This window comes from Callithrix jacchus, chromosome 7 (assembly GCF_049354715.1).
Source record: "Callithrix jacchus isolate 240 chromosome 7, calJac240_pri, whole genome shotgun sequence".
Taxonomy (NCBI): domain Eukaryota; kingdom Metazoa; phylum Chordata; class Mammalia; order Primates; family Cebidae; genus Callithrix; species Callithrix jacchus.
The window spans coordinates 49549958-49570035 of NC_133508.1; the positions used below are offsets into that span (position 1 = coordinate 49549958).

Below are 20078 nucleotides of genomic sequence, written 5' to 3' on the forward strand. Positions count from 1 at the left end.
CCACTTTGGTTAGTGACAGCTCAGCTCAGGCCAGCCCTTGGGGCCCCTTTATTAAAACAACTCACAGCACAGTATTTGAGACAGACAGTGTTGGCCGGCAGAACCCCAGGAGGCTGAGAAGTCGAGGTCACGGCATCCTCACTGCCCTCCTGGGGGAGGCATCCTCCAAGTAGACCTGAGCTGCCCCAGGCTGGGGCGGACGATCCACACACAGGTGATAAGAGCACTTGGAATCAGGGCAGCCGTGCAGCACTGCCCTAGGTGGGGATCCCCCAAAGTCTGACAGTTCGGGCATCAGTGGGGTGGCAGGTGCCCCCTCAGCTGCCTTTATGGGCGCGCTCTTCCACGTAAAGCTGCATCTGATGGACACAAGCAAACAGCCACGGTCAGTGAGACAGCCAGGGCATCTCTGCTGGAGGACCCAGAAGCCTCTGGTCAGCAGATCTCTGCCAAGGGTGGGGCCTCGTGGCCATGGCGGAGGGAAAGGAGAAGAGTAAAGATGGGAGGAGGTTTTCTGCCAGGCATTCCCTCCTCCTCCCCTCCAAGCCCTCTAACAAGGCCTCAGCACCGGGCCTCACATCCTAAGCATCCCCTAAATAAAGCTCCCAGGTCCCCACAAAGCTCACCTTTAAAATGTCCGACTCACTTCCTCAGCATTCCCTAAATAAAGCTTCCCGGGTCCCCATAGGGCCCACCTTTAAAATGTCCAACTCACTTCCTAAGTATCCCCTAAATAAAGCTTCCCAGGTCCCCACGAAGCTCACCTTTAAAATGTCCGACGTCATGGTTTTCAGTGGTATCAGCCGGGGGTCATGCATGTGGACATCCTGCTCATCTGCCAGGATCCAGGGGAAATCCTAGGGAAGGGACAAAGGTCAAGGGGGTGACAGGGGGCAGGGCCCTGGCCTGCTCTCTCTTTGTTGCCCCTCCCACTCCAGACCAGGGGCCTCCAACCTGAGCCTCGGAATCACCAGGGAGCTGTTGGTAATGCAGACCCCAGGACCCCCCACCCCCCACAGAGGCCGAGTCCATAGAAACCAGATGATGAACAAGCACCAAGCCCCTAGGACCCCTCCCAGAGAGCTCCCACTTCAGAAGAGCCAGGATGAGCCGGGACCCCAGCAGGTGGCTACGCCTGGGCTCCTCACTACCCCAAATGCCTAGATGGAGCAGTGGCCAGGCCTGAGGACCTGCTGGGTGCACACGCTGCTGCCCCAACGTAATGAGAAGCTGGTCACAGGCAACACCTCTGCCCGCCTGGAACTTCGGCATCAAGTTTCCAGAGCCTGCGCCCAGGTCGACCCACCTCCCCTCACCTTGATGACCTGGATTTTCTCCATGTTGCGAGTGGCAGCTTCTCTCGTGTGCACCAGGACTGTGAAGGTACAGCCTGGAGAGGCAAGAGGTTGGTGGAGGCTCCCTGCTGCCCTGGTGCCTGCCACTGGGCCCAGCCTCTTCCCACTTGGCAGCCCCCCAGAGCAGAGTGCAAAACAAGTGCCAAGAAAAGGCCCAGTCAATAGGGAGATGAAAGCCAGGTGGAGTCAATCAGGGAAGCTTCCTGAAAGAGGTGGACTCTCAGGGGTTAGGAAGAGATGAGGCTCAGAGCAGCAAACAGACCTGGGAACACAGACCAACCCAAGATAACCATGGAAATGCCAAGGGAAGAGAGGGTGGGGAGGACACACCTGGGGGATTGTGGTCCAGGACGGCATCGCACACGCTGATCTTCAGGATGAAGGCTCGGAGCAGCTGCTCCACGTGAGACAAAAGGGAGTCTGAGCTGGGAATGAGAGGAGGTCTTCCCGTCACACTGGCACCCTCTCCTCCACCTCAGGCAATTGACCTTGGATGCAGACCTGGGGTATGGAGCCACTCCACTGCCTCTTGAGACTGTTGGTTGCCTGGGGCCCAGCTCCCTATCTGATCCACATAATTCAAACCAGCAAGGGAGTGTAAAAGCAATGCCCAATCCCACTGGGGCAGGGGGTAAGGGGGAGGTCCGAGGAGGCCTCCCTAGATGGTTTTCATGTGCAGCCAGGCCGGAGAACCAGGACACCAAGCCAGGAGGGGAAAGGGCTTCCCTGAGGCCACGCAGCCCGTGGGAACAGGTTGGTGCCAGATTCCAACACCCTGACGTCACCATCAAAAGCATGCAGTTGACCAACTAACGTGTGCCAGAGGTCAACTTCCAGTTGACTGGGGACTTGCCTGGGAAGGCAGGAAACTGGTTCTGTGTCCTGAGCTCTACCCCCACCCAGGTAACCCTGGGTAGCTCATGTCATCTCTCTGGACCCATCTCAGCTGCTCACAGGCTGTCCCCTTGTCAGGCTGGCCAGTCTTGCCCTTTCTCCTCCCAGCCCTTTACCAAGGTATTCAAGGGCCGCCTTAAAGGGGTGGGTGTGTTGCCAGAGGCAGACCTGACGCCTGCTGGCGAGGGGCAGGGACAGCCCACCTGATGGATAGCAGTGGAGGCTGGGTGATCTCAAAGACGAATTTCTCCACTGGGCGGTGCTCTTTATCCAAAATCACCACCACCACTTTCTCCACATCATTCTGCAAGGAGAGGAGTCCCCCACTACAGAGCCAGGCACCCCACCCCCACTCCACCACCCCACCTCCACCCCCCTGCCCAAGGAATGATGGGAAACCCTGTCACAGCCCAGCTCGGCTGCTAGGCCGGGGGTCCCCAAGAGCCCAGACAGAGGGTTTGAGAAGTTGGCACCCTCTGACGTGAGTGGTGCAGGCTGAGAGGATGCCTGGGGCCCACAGGGAAGGTCCCAGGAAGTCTGAGATCAGGACTAGATGGGGAAGAAACCCTGAGGGGCTCAGCCCAGACAGAACATTTAGGGTAGAAAACAAGGGATGGGTATGAGAACCCAGAACCCTCTTGGGATAGCCCCTACTCAGAGCCAGCTCCACCAACCCAGGCTCCCAGGCCCAAGATACTCTGAACGTGGTCCACATGCCTTGGGGCCTGTCCCTGGGTTGGGATGGTCTCCAGAGTGCAGGGTGCAGGCTTCTGGGTATTAGAGCCACGAGGGCCCCACAGAATCCTAGCATCGCCCCATCCCACCTGTGAGCATAGAGGGACAGGGGTGAGCATGGGGTGAGGTGGCTGGGAGGCCCAGTGCCCCCTCACCTTCTCCAGGAGTGGCTTGACACAGTGCAGCGTATCCTGGATATACTGATTCAGCTCCGGGTGGCAGGACATCTGCACACAACATACTGCTAGTGAGGCTCAAAGCACAGATGGGAAAACCACCCAACACAACCAGGAGCTCAAGTCCACCTTCTGTCAAAGGCCCAGCAGCTTTCTAGGGCCCCTACCCAGGAAACCCCACTATCCCTTATGAGACTTAGAACTGTGAATGTATCCATGGAGAAAGAAGTTAGACGATAAGACTCAGGCTGGGCACAGCGGCTCACTCCTATAATCCTAGCAGTTTGAGAGGCTGAGGCGGGTGGATCACTTGAGGTCAGGAGTTTCAGACCAGCCTGGCCAAAATGGCAAAACCCAGTCTCTACTAAAAATACAAAAATAGGCCAGGTGCAGTGGCACCTGTGATCCCACCTAGTCAAGGGGCTGAGACAGGAGAATCGCTTGAACCCAGGAGGTGGAGATTGCAGTGAGCCAAGAACGAGCCACTGCACTCCAGCCTGGGTGACAGAGCGTGATTCCATCAAAAAAAAAAAAGATAAGAATTCAAACCAAACATGAGCATTTAATATAGCATTAGGGGTTCTTATGTGGGGCTCATGGATTCCTCCAGAGTCTGAAAAAACCCTAAAGTTATATCTTTGTGCACTTGGGCGTTTTTCCAGAAAAAGGATCCAAGAAAATGTAATCAGCTTTCAAAAGTTAAGAACTAAGGAGTTGTGTGGGCTCAGGCAAATTTCTTAACTTTTCTGAGCTTCAATCACTTCATCTATGAAGATCTCAAAAAGAAAAAGTGAGGATTTAGATGAGATAAGTGCCTAGTAGACAGTGAGTGCTCAGTGTCAATTCTTTTTCCTTTTCCCTGTAAAGGTGACTCTCAACTTACTATGGGATTATGTTTGGATAAACCCATCAAATATCACCAGAGGAAAATGTATTTAATACACGTAACCCACCGAACACCACAGCTTAGCCAAGCCTACCTAAACACACTCAAAATTTGGGCAGGATTATCTAACACGAAACCTACTTCATAATAAAGTGCTCACACCTGTAATCCCAGCACTTTGGGAGGTCAAGGTTGAAGATCACCTGAGGTCAAGAGTTCAAGACCAGCCTGGCTAACATGGAGAAACCCCGTTTCTACTAAAAATACAAAAATTAGCCGGGTGTGGTGGCACACGCCTGTAATCCCAGCTACTCGGGACACTGAGGCAGGAGAATCACTTGGCCCTGGGAGGCGGAGGTTGCAGTGAGCCAAGATCACACCACTGCACTCCAGCCAGGGCGACAGAGCAAGACTCTGTCTCATAAAATAAAAAATAAAGTGCTGAATATCTCAGGTAACATCTTGAAACTATACTGGAAGTGAAAAAACAATGGTGGTATGGGGACTTGAAGCCGGGACCACCTGGATGTCCTCTAAGCTTCTACCAATTATTCTCATGTTTCCTGAGTGCCTTTGAGAGACAGGTACTTCTAGGGACTGGAGTTACAGTGCCATGCACACTGCTCTGTGTGCCTTTTAGCAGACGGAGTTCAGGGTAAATGGTAAGGAGAAGGTGTTGGAGGTTTTTGGAAATCCCCTCCTCACACCAAGGTTCACCAGCTTCAGGAGCTCTTTCAAAGTGCAACCATGCCGCCAGGGTATTTCTTATTAGGCCTTGTTCCTTAACTTCTAGCAAGGGAAATTCCCTTCTGCGGGGTGGGTAGGCAACCCTACTTTGGAACTGGAAGGCAAGGGTAGAGCCCTGGGGAATGAGGTGGCCAGAAGTGGAAGAGGTTTTTTTTTTTTTTTTTTTTGAGACTGAGTTTTTCACCCAGGCTGGAGTGCAACGGCACACTCTCAGCTCACCACAACCTCTGCCTCCCCGATTCAAGCCATTCTCCTGCCCCAGCCTCCCGAGTAGCTGGGATTACAAGCATTAGCCACCACGGCCGGCTAATTTTTGTATTTTTAGAAGAGGCGGGGTTTCACCATATTTGTCAGGCTGGTTTTGAACTCCCGACCTCAGGTGATCACCTGCCTCAGCCTCCCAAAGTGCTGGGATTACAGGAGTGAGCCACCGCACCTGACCGAAGAGTTTTTAAAAGTCCACCCTGTACCCACTCTGTGGTTCTGGGACGAGCCTCACCTGGACCGGTACGTTGTACTTCTTGCGTTTCTGGAAAATGCCCACCGGGTAGACCTCGCGCACGTAGAGGATGAGATGCACAGCCACCTCCAGAAACTCGCAGAGCACATCGGCCACCACTGCAGGGGGCACAAGCCGGTGGTGCGCTCGGCGAAGCCCGCAGGCCCAGACGCCACCCGCCCCCCGGGGCCCGCAGGTCCAGCCTCCCTACCTTGGCCAAAGTTGAGGTCCTGCCGTGTAAGCGTGGTCATCCTTCCCGCTACCTGGGTGGTGGGGCAAGGACAGGGGGTAGTTCCAGAGACTCAGGAGCCCAGAACCCGCCCGCCTCCACCGCCTTTTCCCGCCCCACCGTCTGTGGGAACTGGGGCAGGACCTCCCGCTTCGCACAGGCTTAGGACAGCTGGGAAGGACTCCCACCCTCACGTTGGCGTCCGTGTTTGAGGGCATCAGCCTCAATCCACTAACCGCCCGCGCTCCCTCACCCCTCCGCTCGAGGGGTAGGAAAGACCACAGGGGTGTCCGAGGAAAGGACAGGGCCGCGGACGCAGAAACAGCTGGATGCGCAGTGCCGGGAGCGCAAAGCCGGACACGCGGAAAGCAAAGCTGGGCTGGAATAAGACTCCGCCCCCTGCCCGGCAGAATCCCTCCCGGCGCGAATCCCGCCCCCTCTCCCTTTACCCTGGTACCAGCTCTGGGATCGGTTCCCGCCCGGGATCGAGCCCGGCCCCGCCGCGGGGAGCCACCGACCGGACGGATCGCGCCTCCCGCTCAACCCGGGGCCTCGGCGCCGCTCGGTGACGTTCGCGGAGTTCCGGCGGGTCCTAGAGCCCGACGCTCAGGCCAAGCCCACTTTCCTGCCACGCCCTGGCCACGCCCATTCCCGCGCGGACCAAACCCGGGCTGGCACCCGGGGGGCGGGCCCCGGCGTCGGGGAGGGGCTGAGACCCGCGGCTCCACCTCCCTTCGACTTCGGGTGGGAGCGAAGAAAACACAGGGTTGAACTCCTCGTGGCATCGGATCGCTACGTATCTTCCCCTAGAGAGCACTTCTCTGGCTCTAGCAGGCGCCGGAAAGGGCGGATAGGGGTGGCTGGGGAGGGCCGGGGGAAGGGCGCAGCTGGGGACTAAGGGCAGCCACAAGTGAGCTAACCCGAGGTCACCATTTCTGCAGCTGCCCACCAAAAGCGAATCCTCTGGCTCGGGGGAGGGAACAGGGGAAGACAGGGGTGCACCGGTTGTCAAGACCCGGGTGAAATTTAAAAAATTTTTTAAAAGGCGTGTACTGGGGCCGCCCCCGCCCCGCCCCCACCGGGAACCCAAATGCCGCCTGACATGACCGCCCAAGAGGATGAACCCTTCCTGTCATGCGTTTCATAACAATAGCTGACCTTTATGGGGCTCCAGCCGAGTGCTGGGCACTGGACTAAGTGTGTCCGTGGATTATCTCACTAAGTCCTCGGAGTAACTCCATGCGGCAGTTACTGTGACTATTCCCTTTATACAGATGAGTCAAGCGAGGTTCAGAAGGGTGAATAACCCTGCCCGAGTCTTCCAGCTGATGGGGTGGGCGCTGGCCGAGGTCCCTACTCCCACTACATTTTACTGTTCCGAAGTCCCCCAGGGGCATGGACTCTGCCTGGAAGTCCTGAAAGAGCCCTCAGAGATGATGATATTATTAAAATAATAAAAAATATTGGCCGGGCGCGGTGGCTCAAGCCTGTAATCCCAGCACTTTGGGAGGCTGAGGCGGGTGGATCACGAGGTCAAGAGATCGAGACCATCCTGGTCAACATGGTGAAACCCCGTCTCTACTAAAAAATATTTTTAAAAAAATTAGCTGGGCATGGTGGCGCGTGCCTGTAATCCCAGCTACTCAGGAGGCTGAGGCAGGAGAATTGCCTGAACCCAGGATGCGGAGGTTGCGGTAAGCCGAGATCGCGCCATTGCACTCCAGCCTGGGTAACAAGAGCAAAACTCCGTCTCAAAAAATAAAATAAAATAAAATAAAAAATATTTACTAACATCGAGCACTTCTTTTTTTTTTTGAGACGGAGTTTCGCTCTTGTTACCCAGGCTGGAGTGCAATGGCGCGATCTCGGCTCACCGCAATCTCCACCTCCTGGGTTCAGGCAATTCTCCTGCCTCAGCCTCCTGAGTAGCTGTGATTACAGGCATGTGCCACCATGCCCAGATAATTTTTTTGTATTTTTAGTAGAGACAGGGTTTCACCATGTTGATCACGATGGTCTCTATCTCTTGACCTCGTGATCCACCCGCCTCGGCCTCCCAAAGCGCTGGGATTACAGGCATCGAGCACTTCTAATGTGTCAAACACTGATTTCTTTAATTCTCTAATTAACCCTAGCAGCTAAGTCTCCATTTTATAGCCCCACCTTACAGATGGTTAAACAGGCACAGAGTCGTTCTCTAATTAGCCAAAATCATACAGTGGGAATTCAAACCCAGTTCTGATGCCTCTGCTGACACCAGGGCTTCCACTATCTTCAGCCCCCTTATTTTACAAGTGAGAAAACTCAGATCTGAGAAGCAGCCATGGAGTGAGTGGGCAACAAGTCAGGACCAGAAGCCAAGAGGACTATGCCTGTGACCTCCGGGGACGTTAAGAGCTTGTTAGTAGTCCCGTTGTCTGTTTGGACACAGATCTAGCCAGACTTGTTTATGGTTTACAGCTCATTATAGGAGACCTGGATCCCTCCCCCACAACCAGATGCCTTCAAACCTGCATTTCCAGACTTCTTTAGCGGAGGGTAAAAGTAACCTGTAAGTAACCCATTAAGCTAGGAATGTCAGCAAAACATTTCTTCAAATGCAGTCCTAGGAAATCTGCATCAGAATCCCCCAGGAGCCCATTAATCACAGCTGCCCCACTGCCCAGAGCAACCTGATGGAGGTGGGTGCACAGCAGGGCGCTGGCCCTTTAACAAGCTCCCCAGGGGCCCGGATGCCCAGCAAAGTGTGGGAATCACCACAGAGGTTTGGACTATTCCCAGAGAATATCTGCATTTTGTAAAACTGCGATGCTCAACCCACAGGGATGGATGATTTTGTTCTAGGAAACTGATGCACTTGGCAGCACATGCTGGGCACAGCAACCCTTCTCAGGACCTGGGGACACTGCCCACATCATGCCATTTCCATAAAGAGCTGGCTGAGTGCTCACTGGCTTATAGACAGTGTCCCATGGCTCCTTGAGATTGAGTCATTGCAGAACTGGGGAAACCAAGGATCTTTCCTTTCCCTCTCCAGAGGCTGTTTAAGCAGCTTTTGCATTGGTGACAGCAGTGGGGGTCATAGGGGGCAATTGCAAAGTAGTCCTTTGGACTGGGGCCCAGGGTGGGGAAACTGACAACTGAATGACTCCCGTGGGATGGCCTTCAGGACACAGTGTGAGGGGCTGGGGACTCAAGTCAGGCATTCCCTACATGGGCTCCCAGCCCCAGCCCTCTGCCCTGAGAAGACACAGTACAAGCCACCCACAGAACTCCTGACACACAGAGGTAAGAACGTCAGAAAAACCTTGGAGGACTTAAACCCAACCCTCATTTTTCCTTGAGGAAACTGAGGTTCCAACAGCTCTTAACACTGGGGTGGGTACCCACCCTGTCAACTAGAAACCGGTGGATTAAAATACCTGGGTTTGCAAATATTGTATGTTCTCATTTATTTTTTATTTTTTTGAGACAGAGTTTCGCTCTTGTTACCCAGGCTGGAGAACAATGGCGTGATCTCGGCTCACCGCAACCTCCGCCTCCTGGGTTCAGGCAATTCTCCTGCCTCAGCCTCCTGAGTAGCTGGGATTACAGGCACACGCCACCATGCCCAGCTAATTTTTTGTATTTTTAGTAGCGACGGAGTTTCACCATGTTGACCAGGATGGTCTCGATCATGGTTGACCAGGTGGCTTGAGCCACCGCGCCCAGCATGTTCTCACTTATAAGTGGTGGGAGCTAAGATATGAAGATACAAAGGTATAGGAATGTCATAATGGACTCTGGGGACTCTAGGGGAAGGGTGGGAAGGTGAGAGATAAAATATTACATATTGGGCTGGGCCTGGTGGCTCACGCCTGTAATCCCAGCACTTTGAGAGGCCGAGGTGGGCAGATCACAAGGTCAAGAGATCAAGACCATCCTGGCCAACATGGTGAAACCCCATCTCTACTAAAACTACAAAAATGAGGCCAGGCACGGTGGCTCAAGCCTGTAATCCCAGCACTTTGGGAGGCCAAGGCAGGTGGATCACGAGGTCAAGAGATCGAGACCATCCTGGTCAACATGGTGAAACCCCGTCTCTACTAAAAAAATTACAAACAATTAGCTGGCATGATGGCGCGTGCCTGTAATCCCAGCTACTCAGGATGCTGAAGCAGGAGAATTGCCTGAACCCAGGAGGCGAAGGTTGCAGTGAGCTGAGATCATGCCATTGCACTCCAGCCTGGGCAATAAGAGTGAAACTCTGTCTCAAAAAAAAAAAAAAATTAGCTGGGCATCTTGGAGCACGCCTGTGATCCCAGCTACTTGGGAGGCTTAGGCAGGAGAATCTCTTGAACCCAGTAGACGGAGGCTGCAGTGAGCCGAGATTGTGCCACTACACTCCAGCCTGGTGACAGAGCGAGACTCTGTCTCACAAAAAAAATGAAAAGACTACATATTGGGTACAGTGTACACTGCTCAGGTGATGGGTGCACCAAAATCTCAGCAATCACCACTAAAGAACTTATCCACGTAACCAAAAATCATTGCAATTAAAAAAAAAATGTCTGTGTTTGGGCCTTGGGTTCACATCCAATCACAAACAGAAGGAAGGTGGGCTAAGAAGCAGATGGGGAGGGATTCAAACAGTTCTGACCCCAAACCCCCAAAAGGCTTTGGTCTCATTAGTGAAATGAACAGGCCAGACAGATGTTCACTAAACCTCTGATGGCCTCAGGTTCCATGAGGGTGGGGCAGGGGCAGAGGGTCGAGTCAGCATGGGACCATCGGGGGAGCTCTGCCTGGACTCCACCCACGGGCTCTTCAGCATCTGGTTTTCATATCTTAATCGCATCAGCATGATGGATGGTCACAGGATCCAGATTACATTATGGGGTTAAATTATTACAATTTTGAACACCCATCTGCTGGGAGACTGTTGTTCAAAGTTATTTGCATATTTTTCACCATAATGACAATATGTAGGAGGGTGGCTGGGAAGGAAGGATGGGTGTTTAGGAGGAGTGAGAGCTTATTTGCCAACTAGAGCAGGTCCCTGAGGATCTGCGATGGCACGGAGGGAAAATCACTCCCAAAAGACCCTGAAGTGGAAACTGAGAAGATGAGCCTTGAGTGCCAGCCCAGCAAAGACAAGCCCTGCATGGCAGGAGAGGACTGCTGGGGTCTGCTGAGGTTTATGGAACACACACACTGTGAGCGAACCAGGTGATGAGGTTTCCAGACCCCTCCCATCCCCATCAGGCTTATGGCAGAATGAATCATCTCTCCCACCCTGCATAAGTTTCCCAGGACACCAATCCCATGGAGTACGGGGGACATACAGAGTGAGTCACACATAGCCTGGTGACAATCCCCCAACACCCTGATGGTCAGGCCCATCCAATGGCAATACCCCTGGGAAGGGACCCAGCCTCATTCATTATTTCAGTACTGTGCCTGGCCAAATTCAGGTTCTCTCTCTTTTTTTTCCAGGGACAGGGTCTCTCCTTGTCACCTAGCATAGAGTGCAATGGGGCAATCATAGCTCACTGCAGCCTGAAACTCCTGGGCTCCAGGGAGCCTCCTACCTCAGCCTCCTGAGTACCTGGGATTACAGGTGTACACCACCACACTTGGCTAATTTTTTAAATTTTTTGTAGAAGCAGGGTCTCACCATGTTGCCTAGGCTGGTCTCGAACTCCTGGGCTCAGACTCCCAAAATGCTGAGATTACAGGCTGAGTTACAATGCCCAGCCCAAATTCAGGTTCTCAGTGAATGTGTGTTAAATAAGTGAATGAAAGAATGAATGACAGAGGAATGAAATGATGGTGAACAGTGGCTCATCGCCACTTGCCTGACTTGAATCCCAACTGAGTCTGGATAAGGAGCAAAAACACCAACTTCAGTGTCTGGGCTGTGGCTATGCAGAGAAAAGCTTTTTTCTAAAACAAAAGCAAGGGCTATGGCATGTTTTGTAGGTTGTCCCCAGCACCCACTGGACCTGCTTTTATGTCCAACATGCTGCTCCAGTGCTGCCCCTTAACCAGCTGTGAGGCCCTTCTTTCTCTGATCCTCAATTTACTCATCTGTAAAATGGGATGATGGTAGTTCCAATTTCATAGGATTGAGCCAAGAGCAAGTGTTTATGTTCATATTTGTAAAAATATAAAGTGCACAAAGCCAGGCACGGTGGCTCTCGACTATATTCCCAGCTTTTTGGGAGGCCTAAGTGGATGGACCACTCGAGCTCAGGAGTTCAAGACCAGCCTGGGCAACATGGCAAAAACTCTACAAAAAAAATAGCTGAGCATGGTGGTATGCACCTGTAGCTACCTTAGGAAATGGAAATGGGGCCATGGGAATCCCGCTAAGGATGGTTTGGATGGGGTTTTGAAAAGTGCGACAGCTTGTCCAGACTGTTTGCCCTGAACAAGCAAAGTGGGAGCTGAAGTGGGAGGATCACTTGAGCCAGGGACATCAAGGCTGCCGTGAGCCATGTTTGTACCACTGCGTTCCAACTTAGATGACAAAGTGAGACTCTGTCTCAAAAAATAAATAAGCAAATAAGGCCGGGCGAGGTGGCTCACATTTGTAATCCCAGCACTTTGGGAGGCCAAGGCGGGCACATCAGTAGGAGTCAGGTGTTCGAGACCAGCCTGACCGACATGGAGAAACACCATCTCTACTAAAAGTACAAAAAATTAGCCGGGCGTGGTGGCGCATGCCTGTAATACCAGCCACTAAGGAGGCTGAGGCAGAGAATCGCTTGAACCCGTGAGGCGGAGGTTGAGGTGAGCCAAGATCGTGCCATTGCACCCCAGCCTGGGCAACAAGAGCGAAACTCCATCTCAAAATAAATAAATAAATAAAGTGCACAAGGCCTGACATATAAATGGCCAATTAATGGCTGTTATGACTGTGATCTTAAGCTCTACATACACTATTTAAGTCCCCAGAGCAAACACTCTGAACAAGCTCTCACACTTTTCAAAACCCCATCCAAACCATCCTTAGCGGCACCTCCATGGCCCCATTTCCATTTCCCAGGGCGGCAGGCAACTCCCAAGGTGCTCTAGGGAAGACATGCAGGATCATGGAACAAGATGCCTAAAGGCAAGGGCTTCTGGTGGACGGCTCCTCTCCGCTCTCACCTGGCCTCCTGATATGAGGCCTGACCTGGACAGTTGACCTGAGATGGCTTTCAACACTTCAGCCAGAGCAAAACCCTCACACACCATTCCCTCCGTAGGGGTCTACTGATTCCCCAGTGTTGCTGACCTCTCAGTGACTGGGATCATCTGCTCTTTTCTTTATTCATAGAGACAGGGTCTCAATGTGTTACCTAGGCTGGTCTTGAACACTTGGCCTCCGGAGTTCCTGCCTCAGCCTCCCAAAGCTCTGGGATTACTGGCATGAGCCACTGCACCTAGCCTGGTCATATGTTCTTAAACTCTGAGCTTCTATCCGAGACACAAAATGTATTTTTTGAGACAGAGTCTCGCTCTTGTCACCCAGGCTGGAGTGCAATGGCATGATCTCAGCTCACTGCAACCTCTGCCTCCCAGATTCAAGCAATTCTCCTGCCTCAGTCTCCTGAGTAGCTGGGACTACAGGCATGCGCCACCATGCCCAGCTAATTCTTTTGTACTTTTAGTAGGGATAGGGTTTCACCATGTCAGCCAGGCTGGTCTCGACCTCCTGACTCCAACTGATGTGCCCACCATGGCCTCCCAAAGTGCTGGGATTACAGGCGCGAGCCATTGCGCCCAGCCTGAGACTCTAAATGTCTTATACAACGCCAGGAGTATCCAGATATTCTGAAGCCATCCTGGACCACAAGGTAAGAACTTCTGATCCAATTAAACTGCCACTTAAAAAAAAAAAAAAAACTTCTCTATTGATATATACTTCACAAATCATAAAGTTCACCCTTTCACTGGGTGCAATTCAGTGGTTTATAGTATAGTCACAAAGTTGTGCATCACTGCCCTCTAACTTAGAACAGTTTCATCACTCCATGTCTTGAGAAGGGTTGCTGATGCCCAAAGTGTGCCACCAGGTACATTAATTCGTAAACCACTAATCTACTTTCTGACCTATGGGCTGTCCAATATTTTTATTTGTGAATTTTATTTTTTGGAGACAGGGCCTTACTCTGTCACCTAGGCTGGAATGCAGTGATGCAATCACAGCTCACTGAAGCCTTAACCTTCTGGACTCAAGCGATACCCCCACCTCAGCCTCCATAATAGCTGCTGGGACTACAGGTGTGTGACACCACACCCAGCTTATTATTATTTATTTTTTTGGAGATGCAGTCTTTCTCTGCCACCAAGGCTGGACTGTAGTGGTGCAATCTCAGCTCAATGCAACCTCTGCCTCCTGGGTTCAAGCGATTCTCCTGTCTCAGCCTCCCAAGTAGCTAGGACTACAGGCACCTGCCATCATGCTTGGCTAATTTTTAAATTTTTAGTAGAAACGGGGTTTTGCCATGTTTGCCAGGCTGGTCTCGAACTCCTGACTTCAGGTGATCCACCCACCTCGACCTCCCAAAGTGTTGGGATTACAGGCATGAGCCACTGCGCCTGACCTGGACTTACCAATACTGAACGTTTCATGTAAATGGAATCATACAAAATATGGCCTTTTATGTCTGGCTTGTTCCACTTAGCATAATGTTTTCAAGATTCATCCAGGTTGAGTCATATATTGATACTTTATTCCTTTACTACTCCTGTGTATGGATATACCACATCTGCTTATCCAATCATCAGCTGATGAATATTGGAGTCTACTTTGGCCACTCAAATATCTCTCTTTTTTTTTGAGATGGAGTCTCGCTCCATTACCCAGGCTGGAGTGCAGTGGCATCATCTCGGCTCACTGCAACCTCCGCCTCCCGGGTTCAAGCAATTCTCCTGCCTTAGCCTCCCGAGTAACTGGGATTACAGGCACCCGCCACCATGCCCAGATAATTTTTCTATTTTTTTTAGTAGAGACGAGGTTTTGCCATGTTAGCCAGGCTGGTTTCGAACTCCTGACCTCAAGTGATCTGCCCACCTCAGCCTCCCATAGTGCTGGAATTACAGGCATGAGCCACTGTGCCCGGCCTCAGGTACTTCATTTTACAGACAAGGAAACTGAGACCCCAAAGTCGCCATAACCTGGATGGGATAGGAGTCCAGGCCTCTCCTAACATCCACCTTTTCCTACTGTATCACCCCAGTTCCAAGCACATTGAAAGATCACCCAGCCAGGGGACAGTCACTGCAGCAGCATTTCATCCAGAGACTTCAAGGTTTTGCTCCCGGCTCATGAATGCTGGGCCACAGCTCTATTCTCAATGACTCAAATCATGTCCACTGCCCGCTGCCCCCTCTCCCAGGCCCGGGTGACCATTGTCTCTTCTCTGTTCTTAGCTGGTCTTAGCTGGTCCTGCTTTCACTCTTGTCCCACTGTAAATTATTCCCAACCTTAGGAATCAGCAAACCTGCTAAAAACCTACGTCGGATCATGTCTCTGCTCTGCTCATGGCCCCTTTAAACAGCCCAAGTCCTCGCCGTGGCCTTTGCAGGCTCATAGTATCAGAGGTGTCTGAATAAGAGCAACCCCATCTTGAGTAGGAGCTGGGTAAAATGAGTTTGAGACTTACTGGGCTGCATTCCCAGAAGGTTAGGCATTCTAAGTCGCAGGATGAGATTGGAGATCAGCACAAGATACAGGTCACAAAGACCTTGCTGCTAAAACAGTTTGCAGTAAGGAAGCCTGTCAAAACCCACCGAAACCAAAATGGCCACGAGAGCTACCTCTGGTCATCCTCACTGCTACACTCCCACCAGAGCCATGACAGTTTACAAATGCCATGGCAACATCAGGACGTTACCCTATGATCTAAAAAGGGGAAGCAAAGGCCTTGCACAGTGGCTCACACCTGTAATTCTAGCACTTTGGGAGACCGTGGCAGGCAGATGACCTGAGGTCAGGAGTTTGAGACCAGCCTGGGCAACATGGCAAAACCCTGTCTCTACTAAAAATAAAAAATAATTAGCTGGGCATGGTGCCTGTAATCCCAGGTGCTTGGGAGGCTGAGGCATGAGAATTGCTTGAACCCAGAAGGAAGAGGTTGCAGTGAGCCAAGATCGTGCCACTGTACCAACCTGGGCAACACAGTGAGACTGTCTCAAAGAAAAAAAAATTTTAAAGGGAAGGCATGAATAATCCACCCCTTGTTTAGCATATCATCAAGAAATAACTGCCAACTGCAGTGGCTCACTCCTATAGTCCCAGCACTTTGGGAGGCCAAGGCGGATGGATCACAAGGTCAGGAGTTCAAGACCAGCCTGGCAGAGATGTTGAAACCCAGTCTCTAAACAAAAATACAAAAATTAGCCAGGTGCAGTGGCAGGAGCCTGTAATCCCAGCTACTCGGGAGGCTGAGGCAGGAGGATCGCTTGAACCGGGGGGACAGAGGCTGCAGTGAGCCAAGATTGCGCCACTGCACTCCAGCCTGGGTGACAGATGAGACTTCATCTTAAAAAAAAAAAAGAAAAGAAAAAGAAATAACCATAAAATGGGCAACTGGCAGCTCTCTGTGCTGTGCTGTCTATGGAGTAGCTATTCTTTTTATTCCTCTACTTTCTTTTTTATTCTTTTTTTTTTTTTTTTGAGACGGAGTTTTACTCTCTTTGCCCAGCCTCCCAAGCAGCTGGGATTACAGGCATGTGCCACCCCACCTGGCTAATTTTGTATTTTTAGTAGAGACGGGGTTTCTCCATGTGGGTCAGGCTGGTCTCAAACTCCCAACCTCAGGTGATCTGCCTGCATCGGCCTCCCAAAGTGCTGGGATTACAGTCGTGAGCCACGGTGCCCAGCTTTCCTCTCTTTTTCTATTTTATTTTTTATTTTTTCTCACTAGTTTATACCTCCTCTACTTTCTTAATAAACTCTTTATGGACTCGCCCTGAATTCTTTCTTGTGTGAGATCCAAGAACCCTTACCTGAGGTCTGGATCGGGACCCCTTTCCAGTAACAACATGGTCCTATCCCAGCTCCCTCTCTGATGTCACCTCGCTCTGTTCCAGCCTGACACTTCTCCTTCCCCAAATATACCAAGCACACTTCTGCCCCAGGACCTTTGCACTGGCTCTTCTGCCTGCATTAGTCTTCTCCTCACAATCACGTGGCTCATTACCTCCCTTCCTTTGCCAAAAGAATGGCCCCACCAAAGAGGCCTTTCCCAAGAACTTTCTATAAAACAGCGCCTCTTCCCTTCATGCTTTGTAATGTCCTTTATTTTTCTTCACAGCGCTAATCACAACCTGACATCATTTATATTTATTTATTCACTTATCTTCTGTCTCCTTCACTAGAATCTGAGCTCCATCGGAGCAGGAATTCTTGCCGATGTTGTTTACTACTGTACCTCCTGTGCCAGCACATAGTAGGTGCTCAATAGGTATTTACGGGATGGGTGACTCAAGCCTTCCAGTGAATAAACAGTCCAGTGTTCTCATCAAACCATCCCGGCGCCCACCAGGCGAGTAATATCACAGTAACAATGGCAGCTAAGTTTTCGGGAGCATTTCCTATGCTCCAGACCTCAGAAACATGATTTGTTTACACAGGACACTGCTTTCAATCCTGGAACCCTGATAATGGGGTGTGATCATGAGCTCAGAAGTTAGGTGACTCGCCCGAGGCCACAGGGGACGGCAGCAGAAGAGGAATACAGACATGCAGCCTGACGGCAGAATTGTGTTCTTAAACCTTTAAGTTATAATTTACCACATGCTGTAGAAAGAAGAAAACAGTCGAGATGGAAGCCACCTGGCGAGCTCAGGGCCGCAGGTAGGAGCGCTGCTACGCACGTATGGGAGTCCGTCCCCATCGCTCTTTGATGTTTGCAGAGTCCGTGGCCCCACTGACCCCGTCGTGAGTTATGGGAGCCACGGGACCCATAACCCAGCATTCCCGGACTCCCCGGGTCGTCAGGACACTGCCCCGCGCGGTGATGGATGAGCCGGCCCCAGCTCTGGCTTTGTCCGGGTCGGAACGGACAGAGAAGCTTCAGACCGGCTTTGGACGGGGCGTGGCGAGAGGCGGGCCGCGTGTGTGTGTGTGTGTGTGTGTGTGTGTGTGTGTGTCTTGAGGAGATTGTCTTTCTCCCTTTCCTATCGGGAAAGGGGGCACAAGTGTGCCGCCGGCGCCCCAGGTGAGCTGGTAGCACTTTGAAGACCCTTTGTGCCCCCACATCCAGGAGCGACCTCTCGGAGAACCCTGCCCGCCCACTCTGCGCACTTTCTGCTGCTACAAAGGCCCAGCCTTTCCCAGTACCGCCTCCTCCGCCCTAGGCATTTCTTCTGTCCCTTTTGACAGCCTAGGCGGAATAATCCTTTTGCCGACCCCGGCCCCTGCCCGGCCAGACGCGGCCGCAACCTCGCGCCCAGCCTCGCTTCATTGTTGGGGTCCACCGAGGACACCCCGCCGCGGCCCTTTGTCGCTCTCTCCCCGCGGGGCCGCTCCAGATGCGCCACCGCTGCCAGAGCCCCTCCCGTCCCACGCGCCCTGGGCCGCGCCGAGGCGGCTTTTACGCACCGGGAGGAGTGGGCCCGCCTCGCCCGGTGCCTGCACGGCCGCTGGGCTGCGCCCGCCTTTGTCTGCCTCCTTTGTCTGCCCGGCGCCCTCACGGCGGCGGCGCCTAGGCCTCTGGGGAGCGGGCCCGGAACGCGGAGCGCAGCTGGCGAGGGCGCGCTGGCCGGGAGCGCGCGGGGCCCGGCCCCGGGGCTGCCCCGCGGCTGGGGGCCGACGAGCCCGCCGCCCGCCGCCCCTCCTCCGTCCCCTCCCCGCGCTCCCGCCCCCTTCCCTCCTGCCCGCCCACTCCCCCTTCCTTCCAGCCCGGCTCAGCCTGGGCACATCCTCCCGCCGCCCGCGCACCTCTCCACGCCGTCCCAGTTCCGCGACTCGCCCTCGGCTACGCTCGGCTCCCGCGGGCGCTCGGCTCCGCGCCCCTCCGCCCCCTCCCCGCCGACCGGACAGGTAAGGCACGGCCTCGGCCCGCCCCTGGCCCCGCCCCTCCGCCGCACCTGGCTGCAAGCCCGGACAAAGGTGGGCTACCTGGCGCGCCCAGGGGCGGAGTGCGCGAGGTCCCGAGGCTGGAGGTGAGGATGCTGCTTCCTTCCCAGCCCTCAGACCCGTCCATCCGCCAGTCCTTCAGCCGCCTCCGCTCCTCGACGCGTCTCCCCGCAGCCCCTGCTCTGCTCCCCGTCTCCCCGTCCGTCCACCTGCAGCCGGACGCCCACTTTTCCACGCTCTGACACTCGGCCTCCCGCGCTCCCTCGCCGCCTTCTTGGGGTCCCAGCTCGCGCCCACTCGCCCCCTCTGCACTAATTTTCTCTCTCCGGGACCCAGTCTCCCTTTGTCCCTCTGTCTCTGAGTCTCCGGGTGGTCTCTCAGGCGGGAGACCCCAGTCCGCCACTGTAGAAACATGCCTTCGAAGACTCCCTGAGCCCGGGGCAGAGCTGGAGGGCGTGCCCTCCCGCCCCTATCGAGGCTGCCCTGGGGGCTGGGGTGTGTGGCCGGGGTGGGGGCGCTGAGTGCTCCCGGAACCAGCACCGTTGGTGGCCCCGCGCCCTCCCATTTGGGCCCTGGCCAGTACTCAGCCTGGCACCCCCGACGGCGCTGGTCTTTCTCCTGTGGCCTCCCGCTCTCCACCACAGGCTTTTGGCATTTCTCCGTCCACTTGCCAAGGGTCTCAGCCGCCTTCCGGGCCGGGGTATGAGATGAGAGAGGGCCGGGGTTTCCCGCCAAGTCGTCCTCGCCTTCCTGGGCTGGGTGCTCCCTGGGCCTCCCTCTCCCCGCGGTGGTCTTCCCTGCCTGGTGTGCCCACTCCACGCTGCCTACCTTCAGCCCGGTGACACACGGTGTCTGGAACTGGTTCAGTACCATGCGTCTGGGGTCGGGCACGTGGGGTTCTGAGAGTGATCCTGGACAAAGGAATGCACCTCTCTGAGCCTCAGTGTTCCTGTCACAAAACAGGGATGGCGCTAGTCCCTACCTAAAGGGATGTGTTTGGAAATAGTGGGGTGCAGCCTGGTGCTAGTTCGCAGGCCCGTGGGGGGGGGGGCGGGGGGGTATCTACAGACCTGGAGCGGGTTGGGGATAGGGGGTTCGGCAGAAATGGATCTCAAAGTTAAGGCTTAGAGACACTTCAGAGTAAGCCCCCAGCCACAGCCTCTTCCCCCATCACTTCCTGTCACCATCACCATCACCCTCTCGTGCCCATACGGGCGTCCACACCCTTGCAAGCACTCTTCTCTTTCTCCTCCTCCTCTTTGCTTGTCCTAAAATCAGTTAAAACAATCAGGGCCAAAGGGTCACTTTTTTCAAAGTGAAATCAGTGTGGCTTCGCTGGTGTTGCCAACAGCTGGTTGCCCTTCAGAAGGCGTCCCATGACTCACCCCCAATTCTGAACCTCAGTGATGTCTTTTATAGAGACACCGGCTCACCGGCCATTTCCTTTCCTCTGGAGAATTGTCTTGCTGGCTCCTAGACCTGCTGTGTGCCCAAGCCCCCTGA

At 53.6% G+C, this 20078-nt stretch overlaps 2 protein-coding genes across 9 annotated transcripts in view; one reads left to right on the plus strand and one right to left on the minus strand.

The window, feature by feature from the left end:
* Positions 1–25: 25 nt before the first annotated feature.
* On the minus strand, positions 26–18515 carry MAD2L2 (mitotic arrest deficient 2 like 2). 8 transcript variants are annotated; one of them, XM_017974327.4, is made up of 9 exons: positions 18438–18515; positions 5504–5555; positions 5293–5411; positions 3140–3211; positions 2453–2553; positions 1686–1780; positions 1317–1390; positions 765–857; positions 26–359 (listed from the first exon to the last, which is right to left on the minus strand). In XM_017974327.4, exons 2-9 carry the CDS (start codon positions 5541–5543, stop codon positions 318–320), a joined length of 636 nt encoding a protein of 211 aa, XP_017829816.1. In that variant the 5' UTR covers positions 5544–5555; positions 18438–18515; the 3' UTR covers positions 26–317. The 8 variants fall into 8 exon arrangements, with proteins under 8 accessions (XP_017829816.1, XP_002750346.1, XP_002750347.1 ...); XM_002750300.5 differs by lacking the exon at positions 18438–18515 and adding an exon at positions 18099–18337; XM_002750301.7 differs by lacking the exon at positions 18438–18515 and adding an exon at positions 5979–6085.
* Positions 18165–20078, plus strand: part of DRAXIN (dorsal inhibitory axon guidance protein) — a 31299-nt gene continuing 29385 nt past the window's right edge. Inside the window, exon 1 of the mRNA XM_035307740.3 lies at positions 18165–18539. The gene's annotated coding sequence lies outside the window, so the exon portion shown is untranslated. The remainder of the gene's footprint in view (positions 18540–20078) is intronic.